The sequence below is a fragment of the Brassica rapa genome, chromosome A04 (assembly GCF_000309985.2).
Source record: "Brassica rapa cultivar Chiifu-401-42 chromosome A04, CAAS_Brap_v3.01, whole genome shotgun sequence".
NCBI lineage: Eukaryota > Viridiplantae > Streptophyta > Magnoliopsida > Brassicales > Brassicaceae > Brassica > Brassica rapa.
Genome location: NC_024798.2, coordinates 18,733,498 through 18,745,558, shown reverse-complemented (window position 1 = coordinate 18,745,558; position 12,061 = coordinate 18,733,498). Strand labels below are relative to the sequence as shown.

Below are 12,061 nucleotides of genomic sequence, written 5' to 3'. Positions count from 1 at the left end.
TTGCTTTTAAAATTAATAGAATGAAAAATATTATTAACAGAACAAAACATTATTGTAGGTACTTATTATTAAAAAAAACTAAACAAATGCTTGGGAGAGTTGTAAATATATTTTAAATGTAAATATATTTTAACACTATGGTAAGTGTTTGAATTTACGTAATGTATATATTAATAGCTAAAATTTAAAATAAAAAGTAATATATAGTAAAATAAATATATATTACTTACAGATCTATAAAAAATTAAATTTTCTACAATTAAAGTCTATGGTAAACATTAGTTAAAAGCATTATTAACAAATGTGTTAATATTTTTTTATATTCAACAAGCTATTTTATTGTGTGTGGACAATTTTTTGTAGTGCATCTTTGTGATTAGGTTGACTGTGAACAAATGTTTGTTTTTATGTTTGTCTTGTTGCCTTTGGTTTGGTGGTAGATGGTAGTTAGTTTCAAATGGAGTCTCTTTGAGCTAATGTATTGGTTTAGTTTGTTAGGGCTGTGTGTTTTCTTTCCTGTATACTTTGCTTAAGCTTTGTACTTCAAAGATTATACCAAAAAGGGAAGTGAAGAAAACCAAAGGTGAAATGAGAGGCTTTGCAATGAACGAGCTAAGCTGAGGATACTGGCGGTTGAAAATGAGTTACTAAACTTGAAAATCAAAGAAGCAGAAAAGAAGTAAACTTGGAAACAGCTTGAACCAAAGAGAGCCTGAGGTTACTGACGAACTCAAGAAGCTAGAATATGATCTGATGGAGCTGATACAGATGAAACTGATGATGATTTGTCTTCTTCACCAAAGAAGAAGAAGAAGAATGTGAGTATGCTAAAGAAGTTTGGTGTGTTACTCAAGAAAAGTCAAGAGTGATAACTGAAGCAAGACCAAACTGCTTTTGCTTCATTTCAGTAGACTAATCTGAAACTCTGATCAACATTTATGAAAGCTGAACTTTGTTGTTTCCGGTTCAAAAACATACTTAGAGAACAACAACATAATAATTATAATAAAGCTATGTTTATGAACCAGAGACAGAAAGTGCAAATCAAAGCTATACACATGACACTGCACTTGTCGATCTGGTCTTTAACCTAATAGCCAGCCTTAGATGATAATATAATAAGGTTGCAGGTGACTTGGCTTTCATCACTGTGCTAGATTATCTTCCACCGCATCGCCGTTGAGTCGTTCCTCTGCACTGACCTTTGAATAGGTTTTGCTGGTAACCTTTGGTGAAGACGCAGAAGCTGACACAATCAGCCTGGAACTCCTTGAAACAGGCCTGGCCTTTGCTTTAGAATTTGTGGATTCTTGTACAAGACGAGACTTGGTCCTACTAGAAGCTGTTGATTCATTCAGACTACGAGCTCCATGTTTTGCTGAGCCACCAGTACAGGATCCTGTGGGTGTTCTTGCAACGCTGCTCCTCCCCTGTTAGCAGCATCAATAAACAAAACAAGTTAAGGAGCCGAGTTCTTATGCAAAAGATATGCTTTGCAAATTTTGGGAACCTTACTCCATCAAAGTAGCCTAGTTTTGGTGATGGCACACGGAGTCCAGTTGGTTTCGTCATGGAACCATGTTGATCCGGCATAGGGTCATGTTGGACAGCAGATACAGTTTTCTTCTTACCTTTAGCCATTTTATTAGGTGTAGGAGCTCTCGGCGAGTTAAAAGACCAGTCGACAGAAGCACTAAGAAAAGATGCATTATTAGAGGAAAGCCTGGACTTGAATGTGCTAGTAGCTGAGAGGGGTGAAACTCTGGATGTGGATCCGTTCGCCATAGAATGGAAAGCTGTTCTTGAACTCTGAGATTTCTTCTGGTTTGCCGACTCTAGCGGAGATTTTTTACAAGCGCTTGAGGAAGCACTGATACAGCTCTCAAGTGAAGAGCAGGAAGATGTCAATTCATTCTTGGAGGACCTTAAAGCAGATTTGGAAGGCGGTCCAGGTTTCGATACAGTGGGTCGAATCCTCCTTGAAATTGCAACTCTGGGGGGAGCCACAGGCGATTCACCTTGTTTGGTTTTGTTGACATCTACCGAAGCTCTTACACTTCTGCTGAGTCCAGTGGATGGCCTAGAAATGGATGATGTGTTGTGCTCTTTTGCAGCAAGAGCCTGTAGAAAATGTATCATAAACCAACAAAATAGGCCAAAAAGGAATCTTTATAGAAGACAAGACATTCAGTTTGTGCTTTAACATAACAAGCACATATAGAGAGAGTCGTCAGTATACCTGCTTTGTCACCTTCCCTAGTCCTTGTGCCCTAATACTTGGCCTTTTACGAATACCATTGGGTTTCACCTGAGAAACAACATATGATGTTTCATGAGGGAGGGAGTGAAAGATCAAATCACAGCCTAAAGTTGTTATTGGGACACATATATACCTTTTCGTTAGAGTCACGGTCATCTAGTGTACTTGGAGCTGCAAATTTCAAATGAGAAATATATAAGTTGGTTAGAGTTTCACAGATGATAAAAAAAAGTATTAGTAGCCACAAAGACTAGAAATAAACATCTTTGTACACCAAAACAAGAGAAAATAACGATACCAATGTTGCAACCTTATATGTCTACTTCAAAATGCAAAGCTAGTTCATGTTAACTCAACCAATAGTAAATTTAAAAAAACGTTACTTGGGCTATGTACTGCATCATCTCTTTCTCCCAGTTCCTCACTCGTCTCCAAAGTGCAGTCACTCTTCAACGTGGATATAGACTCCGTTGATCTCTTCACATCCTCTTGAATAGTCGCCAAAACTTTCTTCTCACCCACATGATTGCTTTCAATCATATGACACAGTTCATCAGGCTCCAGAACACCTAAATTTCAACAACATCTCTCATCAAATCCACACAAGTAAAAAAAAAAAAAAACTTGCCTGCATTGGTGAAAAAGGCTTTGTCCCAAGCAAGACTCTTCCTCAGGTTATACTTCATCACCTCACTCAATTCATCTTCCCCAAACCAATCAAGACCTTCCTTATCAGTACCTAAACACATCATCATCATCATCAATTCTACAAACCCACATCGAGAAATCACGACCCAGATCAAAAAGTTCCAAACTTTTGCAGATAATGGGTAAAAAAAAAAGAGAAGATGGAATCTGAAATCACCTGAGGTGGGATCGGGGAAGAGGAGGAGGAGACTATCGTCCTCGTCCATCAGACTAAGCCCGGAGATGTCGAGGCCGTTTCTCCAGTCATCATCGTTGTTGATCTCTCCCATAATCGCTCTTGAGAGAGATTCTCACAACGATGAAATGAGACGAAATTTGAAACGAAGCAAACCGGCGGTTTCTTATTTAATTAATTAATTAATTAACTTTTCTGTAATTAGTTTTAAAAAACGGAAAGTAATAATAGTGGCGCGTTTGGTTTGTCTCGAGTTTTTAGAGAGCACGTTTGGTTTAAGGGTTAACCGAAGTGGGTCTCTGAGATAACCGTAGTCCGTTGATTATTGGCCGTTAGATCATACATCGTGTAGTGGTGGAAATGTGTGAAGACAACGCAACAACTGTAACTGAAATAACAATATTCATCCTTTTTTGGGATGTTTCCAATTAACAAAGCAATTTTAGAAAATTACGGTTTTTACTACTTTAAGCTTCAAACAGATTATTGAATTTTTCTACTTCCTTCTTTGATTTTCTTCGTAATTATTTATGGAAATTATGTCTCTTGTAAACTTTTACAGTATTAATATTTACTTTGTATCGCACCTTGCTTGCTTTTACAATTTAGCAGTGTTTTTAAAACCGGACCGAGAGTCCAACCGGAAATTTTTTGGGTCACGGTCGAATCAAATCTGATTCAGTAATCTGGTTTAATATATTTTTAATATATAAATTTAAAAGTAATGTTAATAAATATGATACATAACTAAAATATAAATAACTTTTAAACATAAAACATTATAAATATAAACTAGTTTTATGTCTATATGGATAATTTATATATTTTTGATAGTTTTAGTAGTTTAATAACTTTAAGATCCAATCCGGCTACATGATTGGTTCATGGTTGAACCAATTATTAGTTCCAACCTGGTTATATATTCGGTTCATGGTTGAACCGGATCCAACTATCGGGTCGGTCCGGTTTAAAAAATACTGCAATTTAGTATTCACCACATTTGAGTAACAAGAAGAAAAAAAATTATCATATGAATATTTTTGAGTAGAAGGTTTTTTTTTACCAACTTAAAGAACAAAATCTATAATTAATTCATATAGAAAAATTATGATGTTAATAGATTTTTTAATATAATTTATGGCGTCAAACAGAAACTATAAGTTGCATCAATATTAAGGCTTGCATGATATAATCCACAAAACCAATAAACCAAATACAAATACGAATCTCTTGACTTCTTAAGAACAAATCAAAAGGAAAAAGAAAACATAATAATTTAGATGATTATTGTCACAGTTACCCTCATCCTTACAGCACAAAATAGTATACAGACACGGCCGGCCCTTTTGGAACACCATCGTACTATTCTGTGCCCGGCATTGGAACCATCATATGCTGAGCCTACATATATAAACAAAAGGCATACAGAAAATTAGCAAAACTGATGCTTTACGATTCTGTATTAGCCCTAATCACAACACATCACATAAGGGTCAAAGATGATATAATCAATCTTTAACTTTGAAGTCACTTGGCTGATGATATGATTTGTGTTGTTAAGTGTGTAGCTGAGACATATTCGCTATGCGTATGAAAGAGAAGGAGAGGAAAGGTTACTTGAGAGTTTCCATAAGGACCTTGTGGGTAAGAGCCTTGGTGAGCAAGCTGCGAGAACTGCCAGATGGTAAAAGAAAAACTCTGAGATGTCAGACTAAACCAAATCTAGCTAAAAGCGAAAGAGATTTGGAGACATGTGTACCTGGCCGTTTTGGCTTGATTGGCCATCTCTCTTTGCATTCGCGATATCGCCGCCTCTTGCTGATCCCTTTGAATCACCCTATCGGTTATCAAAAAACACGATGAGCACACAGAAACAATAATTGTCTAAAACCATAAACATCTTTACAAGTATATTATTAATAAATAAGAAAAAACAGAAGAGAGGAAGCACTAACCTCCATCTGTGTAATTATCCAAGTCCATGTAGTAGTAGACAAGGAGAAAACACAGAGTTAAAGTAAGTGAATACAAGCTGTCTGAATATGGAGAAAGAAAAGCAGAACATTTACCTCTCTATATCTAGTAAGGTACAACTTGAGAGGTTCGATGTATTCTTCAAATCCTAAAGTGGCCATAGCCCAAAGCAAATCATCTCCATTAATCGTCTTCCGTTTCTCTCTTTGGCACTTATCACTCGCTCTGCTCACCAACAAAATCAACGCATCAAACCAGACATTTCTCAATAAAAACTACTCACTCCTTTCCCAAAAAAAAAAAAGATTTTCTAGACAACTAAATATATTATTTATTTTACTATACATTTTTCACTAAATATCAAGTAATAGTATTTAACCAATTCAAATATTTTCAATTAATGTTTTTTTTTAAGTATACAATTTTTCAACATTAACTACTAAAGTACTTTAAATTTTTTTAAAAAATTTATCATTTTGGAAAAAAAAAAATCTAGAAAATCGTACTTTCGGGAAGGAAGTTGATCATAAACACAAAACAGAATCCAAAACAAAGAAGAGGAAACAAGCAGAGTAAGGACCAAAAGGAGCTTTACTTTCAATCAAATCAACCAACCAAAATCTCAAAACAACTACACAAGTTGACTTAAACGACCATAAAGTTTAAGGCTTTAAAACATAAACTGAATCCTAACATGAAAGAAACAAGCAAGTGTAAGAACTAAAAAGGAGCTTAATTTTCAATCAAGTAAACAACACAAGTGAGCTTTAATTAAATGAGCATAAAGTTTTAAAGGCTTTACTCGCTGGTGACGAAGCTGATGAACTCGGAGACACACTCCTGGAGAATCTCCTTGGCGTCTTTAGCGATCTTGCCATTAGCAGGGAGACCTCTTTTCATTATACGGCTTATGTTCGCAATCGGGAGAAACCTGTCTTGCTCGCGCACGTGCGACGACGACCTCGGGCTCTGGTCTCCGCCGCTCACGTGGTCTCCGGGACTCTTGGTCTGCGACTCGGCCATGTGAACCCTAACAATAACACATGACAATTAGATTAAAAGAGAATAACGAAGAGAGATGAAATCAAAATTCGAAAAAGAGAGATGATTGGTTACAGAGGAAATTGAAAAAGGGCGGGACGGGAGTGAAGGTTGATGATTGGAGGATGAAGAGAGAGAGATCGGGAGAAGATCGGACGCTGGAGAAAGAAGATTAGATGAGAGCCTCTGCGATTTGATAGAGCTCTGACTTTTTATCACCACCGTTCGTTTTTTTTCTTCTCTTTAAAAAATAATAATAAAAATCAATTCTCTCTTTTATTATTCTCTCTTTCCTCTCATGTTTGATATTCTACCAAATCCGGTCACGCCACGTGTGTTTCTTATCTTTACCATTAGGGAAAATCATTATTTAATTTCTGTATTACTTACTTTGACTGATTTTGTTACTTTTTTAAAGATATTGTGTTAGTACCATGTAAGAATGTGATAACAAGAAAAATAACTAAGAAATTATTTTCATAATTTGTTTAGTTGTCTTAAAAATAGCATTGGATATTGTTCCGAACTAACCCATAGGACTAACCAAAAATTAATAGTAATACAATTGGGCTAGTGGTTACAAACCCCCGAAAAAAGAAATAGCCCATGAATTTAAAAGCGAGTTCTAACTGAACTAAGCCCAATAGACCAATAAACCACAACTTTTTGCAAGCATGGCCATATAAATATTCACAAGGTTGCAACTCGCAAATAGAAGCTATCATAGATTTCGTAGATGCTCAAAAGTAGCTATCATAGATTTCGTAGATGCTCAAAAGTCAAAAGCGTGACAGTTTGTGAAGCGGAGTAACACACCAAAACGAAGAAGACCTATGAACTATATGTTTTTAGTTCATTCCATTTGCAGTATTTGGAGTAGTAGTGTTTTATTTGTTTGAATCCTATAGTTATGAAATCATTTTTCTGGTCATATATATACAAGCCGTGTTGTGGATATAAGCTCTGGAGATAAATAGGAAAAGCTATCTCACCTTCTTTTTTTTTTGCTTGAAAAAACCTATCTCACTTGTCAAATTGCTTTATCAATGAGATAATTTTTTCTTGTGTATGGCCCTGGTTGTGGTAGTTTTTTGTGCTGTTTTTGATAATCAGATTCCTCTGTAATTTGAGGCTTATGTCAGACCCAATATGTTGGTTTTGGTGTATCTTTAAAATCAGCTGAAAGAAAAATATAATGTCTTCTAAATTTATATTAAGTTAATTTGTTTGTTCTCATAAGTTATACGTACATATCATATCCCGTATATAAAAGATTAAAAGTTATGCATACGTTCTAACGTTGCATTTTATCCACAACAATAATTAACAAATAAATATATCTAGGTGCCAGTGCTAATTTGATTAGAGACATGTCCTAATCTTAAATACTTATGACTAAAACACAAGGTCAGGCTTCTAATCAGTAATCTCACATTCTTAGGTCTCAAAGTTTCTGGACGATCTCATTTTGTGTCATCTGAAAAGCTGATTCAGAAAAATCTTAAATCATTTTGCTTCTTTTAGAAGATTCTCGACAAAACAAACACCGCTACTAAATTACCACACGTTGATGTAAATTTATCATGTCCAATGATTGAATCCATCTTCTTTATAAACTTCCTTAGGGTTTGATTGGTAATTGTAGAGTAAACTAGAGTAGATGAAAAAGATGAAAATGAATGGAATTAAATGGGTGGAAAACAAGAAAAATAAAAAGAGACACTTTTACTCTAACAAAATATGGAGTAAACATGGGTCTATGTTTAATATGTATCCCACTTGATTGGTAAATTTTGAGTGGGATTGGGAATAAAACCATTTTTAGAGTAAAAGTTTACTCTCAAAATAATTTTCAAAAAAAAAAAAAAGTTTACTCTCAAAATACAATCCAATCACACCTTAATGAGTAATATACATTTATATATTATTTATGTATAATATAATGACCTAATTCGATTACGTGCATTGATTAGGTTTGTGTGTTTGATGTTGTGCGTCTGATTTGGACAGCAAGAGCAAAGGGTTTGGTGAACATGTAAAGTAGGACCCATTAGAGAGAAGAGAGGGTTTGGTGAGACGAGTGGTGTACGATGGATCCTCGCTACTGTGGTTGTTGCCCCCTTTTCTCCATTTCTCATTGTTTGTTTGGTGGCCTAATCTTATTCATTCCCTTTTATATCATTTCTCAAAGTTAAATGATGACACATCCATTACATCTAAAAGAAATCAGTAAAATAATATTATAACTCACCAAATAATTAGCTTAGCAACTTTTTAATTATATATATGGTTCACTAAAGATTTCGTTCCTCGATGATAATCTTTCAAATATTCTTTTTTTTTTGTTGTTTTCCATAGTTCCATCCTTAGATACCAATCAAACTTTCATTCGTTGAATGTTATAATATTCTTGTTAACAATGATAATAACCCGTTTTCATGGCAAAAACCATTAAAATAGCAATACCATTCGAAGGACAATCAAATAAATCAGGAATGAGATAAATAATTAATGTAATGCACTGACTTTTGCGTGGTTGGTGTCTCGATGAAATCCTTTCTGATTTGAGACTGCTTATAAACAGAAAAGTATTTAATTATAGAGGCCCGTCATGTTCTATAATAAATGTTTTTCTTATACACTTGCCACATTATTAAATGTTTAAACGTTAGTACTATAATGAAACCTATATAGCAAGCAATCTGATCAGTTAAAGACTCCAGCTTAATTCATTCAAGGTTTCAAACTTAGCATAAGATTAAAAAAAAAACAAATCAATGTGAAAAGCTTGTGATAAAAGAACTAACGATTGGATTTATGTATAGGTGGTGAAGATTGTAAGTTTGTGATATTTCACTATTAGGTTAATTTAATTAGGATTTTTTTTCTTTTAACTAACTCTCAAGAAAATTGAAATAGTATGCGAGAGTTTTAGGAAGTGTGAGTCAGTGACTTTTTTTTTTTTAGGAAGTGTGAGTCAGTGACTTAAGTTTGTGAATCAATGTTAAACAAACAAACAAAATGGTTTCGGAATCCAAATTAATCGAATGATATAGGAAATCGATCCAACGTCCATGTGAACAAACTCAGTAGGTAAGTCAAAGAGTGCAAGCAGTCGATCATAAAGTAAATTGCCTTCCTGTGGCATTTTCTCAAAAATGTCTAAAAACACTAGATGAGTTGTGATGGCAACAGCTCTCATCAAGTATTCAAGTGCATCCACGCTTTGTTATCCCTCCTACCCATCACTTTTGTTTTTACGCAAGGACGAGAGAACAAATTAACACGACTTTCATGCATCCAATTGCAAAGCAAACAGTAGTAATTAGATTGTCTTGGGATCTCCATATTTAGCTAAAAAATGACACCCTGCTTTAGGAAGTGATTTTTGAACTATATATATATATGCTAGATTCTCCAATCAAATTTTGGCAATATGCGAGGAAATGTATATATATTGAGTGGTAAAGCAACTACCAAAGGAAGAGATGTAACTCCTGTAATATGCATATTTTTGATGTAGTACTAGAAGTGAGGAAAAAAACAAACCAAATTAATTGTAAGGTAGTATTTACACTATCCGTAGACATATTAATACACAACAATACCATTTTATCAATGTTAAACAACTACACCATTTTATCTACGGCTTTTTGAAATAGCCTTTTTGTCATTATAACGTACGTCTTACGTGGCAAATAATATCTTATTTTACAAATCTGAACAGTGTTGACCAAACTAAACCTATCGACCTAAACAAGATGCAATGCAGCTAAATCTTTAAAACGGTAGTACTTTTACAATGTATGTTTATTTAACAATAAAATAAAGTGTTTTTAGGTCTCATTTGAATATTCGGAATGAAGATTCATTTTTGGACCACACAATTCTTTTATGGATAGTTTGGATTTTTTCATGGGCTTGAGATCTGAATTTCGAGATTATGGAAATAATAAAGAGTAAAAACGATAAATTGACTAAACCAAAATCGAATATTGACCTAAGCTTGCTTTCACATTGACCGAAATCCACCTGAATTTCTCATGCTTAAATTTACATAATACAATATTTTTTCTGTCAGCATAATACAATAATTTATTCTGTCTATTTTCCCTGTCATCGTTTGGACCTTATCCTAATAAGTCAAAGGTGAGAAAAATATATACTACCAACATAATTAGTTTTTTTTTTTGAAAAATAAAAGATAAATATTCAAATTGTCGCAGAAACCTATATTTTAAACAATGTCAAATTCAAATTGCACTCCCCAGTTATTTCTGGATGGTGAAACTAACAAAGTAAAATCTATAAACAAAACTAATCGTTGACAAAAAATAAGAAACTTAGTCAATTAATTTTGTAAAAAAACCAAGTCAATTAACCGAAAAAGTAAAGATAACTGAGGATTAATTAAATGAAGACTTTCGCATGCCACGCTCGAAGCAAAAATGCATGCACATGCATATGTTCCAATGAAGGCGCCTTGCCTGCCTTACCAATCCATTCTTCTTCCACGGTTTACCATTGGTACGTCTGCATGTACCATTTATTTAATTTGATTTATCGTTTTTAATTTGTTTTCTGTCTTCTATATACAATGTTCATTACTATTGCATTTTTAGCTTTCGCTTAATAGCGCGTAATTCAGATACAAATAAAAATGAGCTAGATGTTGAATTTATATTTTACTAGCAAATGGTAGTATTCAAGATGAGCTCTATCGACAGGTATTATTTACTCACAATGTATTTTTTGATTTGGCGAAAGTGCAATATAACCACGTGTATTAACGTGGATTGATAAGGTCATAAATATAATAATGATATTTAAAATTATGATCATCAGAAAAATTCTCATGATGATGTTACCACAAATTTTAATCGTTTCTAAACTAACATTTTTAATGTTTTGTAAGGATATACAATAAGTGAGGTTGTATTTACATAATGCCATTGCCTTTGTCATGCAAACGACGTGTTGCGGTGTCACTCGGCTCCTATAGGAAATCATATTCTCGCGTGAAGATTGTTGCAATATATATGTCCACATAGGAATTATCTTCTACACAAATTTAATACCTAATTGTAAAATCAATGAAATGTGTACATTTGTATCTCTTATTATTTGTGATTTTCATCTGTCAAATAGTAATGCATATATTTTATGTTCAAAATAGTTATTTTTTACAGTTCATATTTCAGTTTTTACCTAATGTTTGGTGTTGTATATGCATTTTAAACAAATATTTGTAAGTTTCAGTTTTTGGTATGGAAAAATTAAAGTTGTAAGTTTCATTTTCTCGAGTTTTCTCGTTATTTTATTGTAAGTGCCTATGAACTGTTACTCAAAATAAACTAAACTAGGTTGAAAAGTCGCAGAACATTTTGGTGATTGGAAGCCCTTTATCAAAAAAACAAACATTTTGGTGATTGGTTTGTTGAAATTTTAGTTATGATCGATGAAACAAAATACACATCTTTATAGTGAAACAAAACATTAAAAAAAACCATAAAAGACAACTGGATAACTGAAATGAAAAAAAAAACCTTTCAAATGTCAGAGAAAACTGAATTGATATCAAAAATGACAAAGGGGGTGATTGGTTGGGTTGTAACTATAAAAAATTTACTTTAGCATTTTGTCTGTAGGATTTTTGATTTAACTTTAAGTGATGTAGCTTTAAAATTTCCTACAGCTAAAAAAAGGGGCTTTAGAAAATAAAATGTTTACAATCATTTTTTGTGTGTTTTTGCTGTATCTTTAATTTTTTGGTTGTAGCTTTAAAAACCAAGATAAAACATGATTGGTAATATTTAAGGTTGTAGATGAAAACTAAAGCTAAAGTCACTTCCTACATTCCAACCAATCACCCCCAAAATAACATAGAAAATACTAAATGAAAT

The 12,061-nt window shown here is 33.5% G+C and overlaps 2 protein-coding genes across 4 annotated transcripts; both read right to left on the bottom strand.

Annotated features, from left to right (window-relative positions):
* On the bottom strand, positions 1 to 3,490 carry LOC103865576. 2 transcript variants are annotated; one of them, XM_009143379.3, is made up of 7 exons: positions 3,126 to 3,490; positions 2,889 to 2,999; positions 2,644 to 2,829; positions 2,394 to 2,431; positions 2,240 to 2,308; positions 1,516 to 2,121; positions 1 to 1,430 (listed from the first exon to the last, which is right to left on the bottom strand). In XM_009143379.3, exons 1-7 carry the CDS (start codon positions 3,235 to 3,237, stop codon positions 1,146 to 1,148), a joined length of 1,407 nt encoding a protein of 468 aa, XP_009141627.1. In that variant the 5' UTR covers positions 3,238 to 3,490; the 3' UTR covers positions 1 to 1,145. The 2 variants fall into 2 exon arrangements, with proteins under 2 accessions (XP_009141627.1, XP_018513741.1); XM_018658225.2 differs by having other exon boundaries at positions 1,516 to 2,112.
* An 803-nt stretch (positions 3,491 to 4,293) lies between these two features.
* LOC103865575 (nuclear transcription factor Y subunit B-8) lies at positions 4,294 to 11,860 on the bottom strand. Of its 2 annotated transcripts, XM_033289988.1 has the most exons (8): positions 6,234 to 11,860; positions 5,920 to 6,147; positions 5,213 to 5,342; positions 5,099 to 5,104; positions 4,903 to 4,980; positions 4,761 to 4,817; positions 4,503 to 4,544; positions 4,295 to 4,454 (listed from the first exon to the last, which is right to left on the bottom strand). In XM_033289988.1, exons 2-7 carry the CDS (start codon positions 6,138 to 6,140, stop codon positions 4,506 to 4,508), a joined length of 531 nt encoding a protein of 176 aa, XP_033145879.1. In that variant the 5' UTR covers positions 6,141 to 6,147; positions 6,234 to 11,860; the 3' UTR covers positions 4,295 to 4,454; positions 4,503 to 4,505. The 2 variants fall into 2 exon arrangements, with proteins under 2 accessions (XP_009141626.1, XP_033145879.1); XM_009143378.3 differs by having other exon boundaries at positions 4,294 to 4,544.
* Positions 11,861 to 12,061: the final 201 nt, after the last annotated feature.

What these genes read in the sequence shown, in the direction of transcription:
- LOC103865576 (XM_009143379.3), bottom strand. Translation starts at nt 3,237, where the DNA reads ATGGGAGAGATCAACAACGATGATGACTGGAGAAACGGCCTCGACATC. An exon ending in AGCCTTTTTCACCAATGCAG is followed by an intron (nt 2,830 to 2,888) that starts GCAAGTTTTTTT and finishes GTTGAAATTTAG; the next exon opens with GTGTTCTGGAGCCTGATGAA. An exon ending in TAGGGAAGGTGACAAAGCAG is followed by an intron (nt 2,122 to 2,239) that starts GTATACTGACGA and finishes CATTTTCTACAG; the next exon opens with GCTCTTGCTGCAAAAGAGCA.
- LOC103865575 (XM_009143378.3), bottom strand. Translation starts at nt 6,140, where the DNA reads ATGGCCGAGTCGCAGACCAAGAGTCCCGGAGACCACGTGAGCGGCGGA. An exon ending in AATCAAGCCAAAACGGCCAG is followed by an intron (nt 4,818 to 4,902) that starts GTACACATGTCT and finishes ACCATCTGGCAG; the next exon opens with TTCTCGCAGCTTGCTCACCA. An exon ending in GTCCTTATGGAAACTCTCAA is followed by an intron (nt 4,545 to 4,760) that starts GTAACCTTTCCT and finishes TTATATATGTAG; the next exon opens with GCTCAGCATATGATGGTTCC.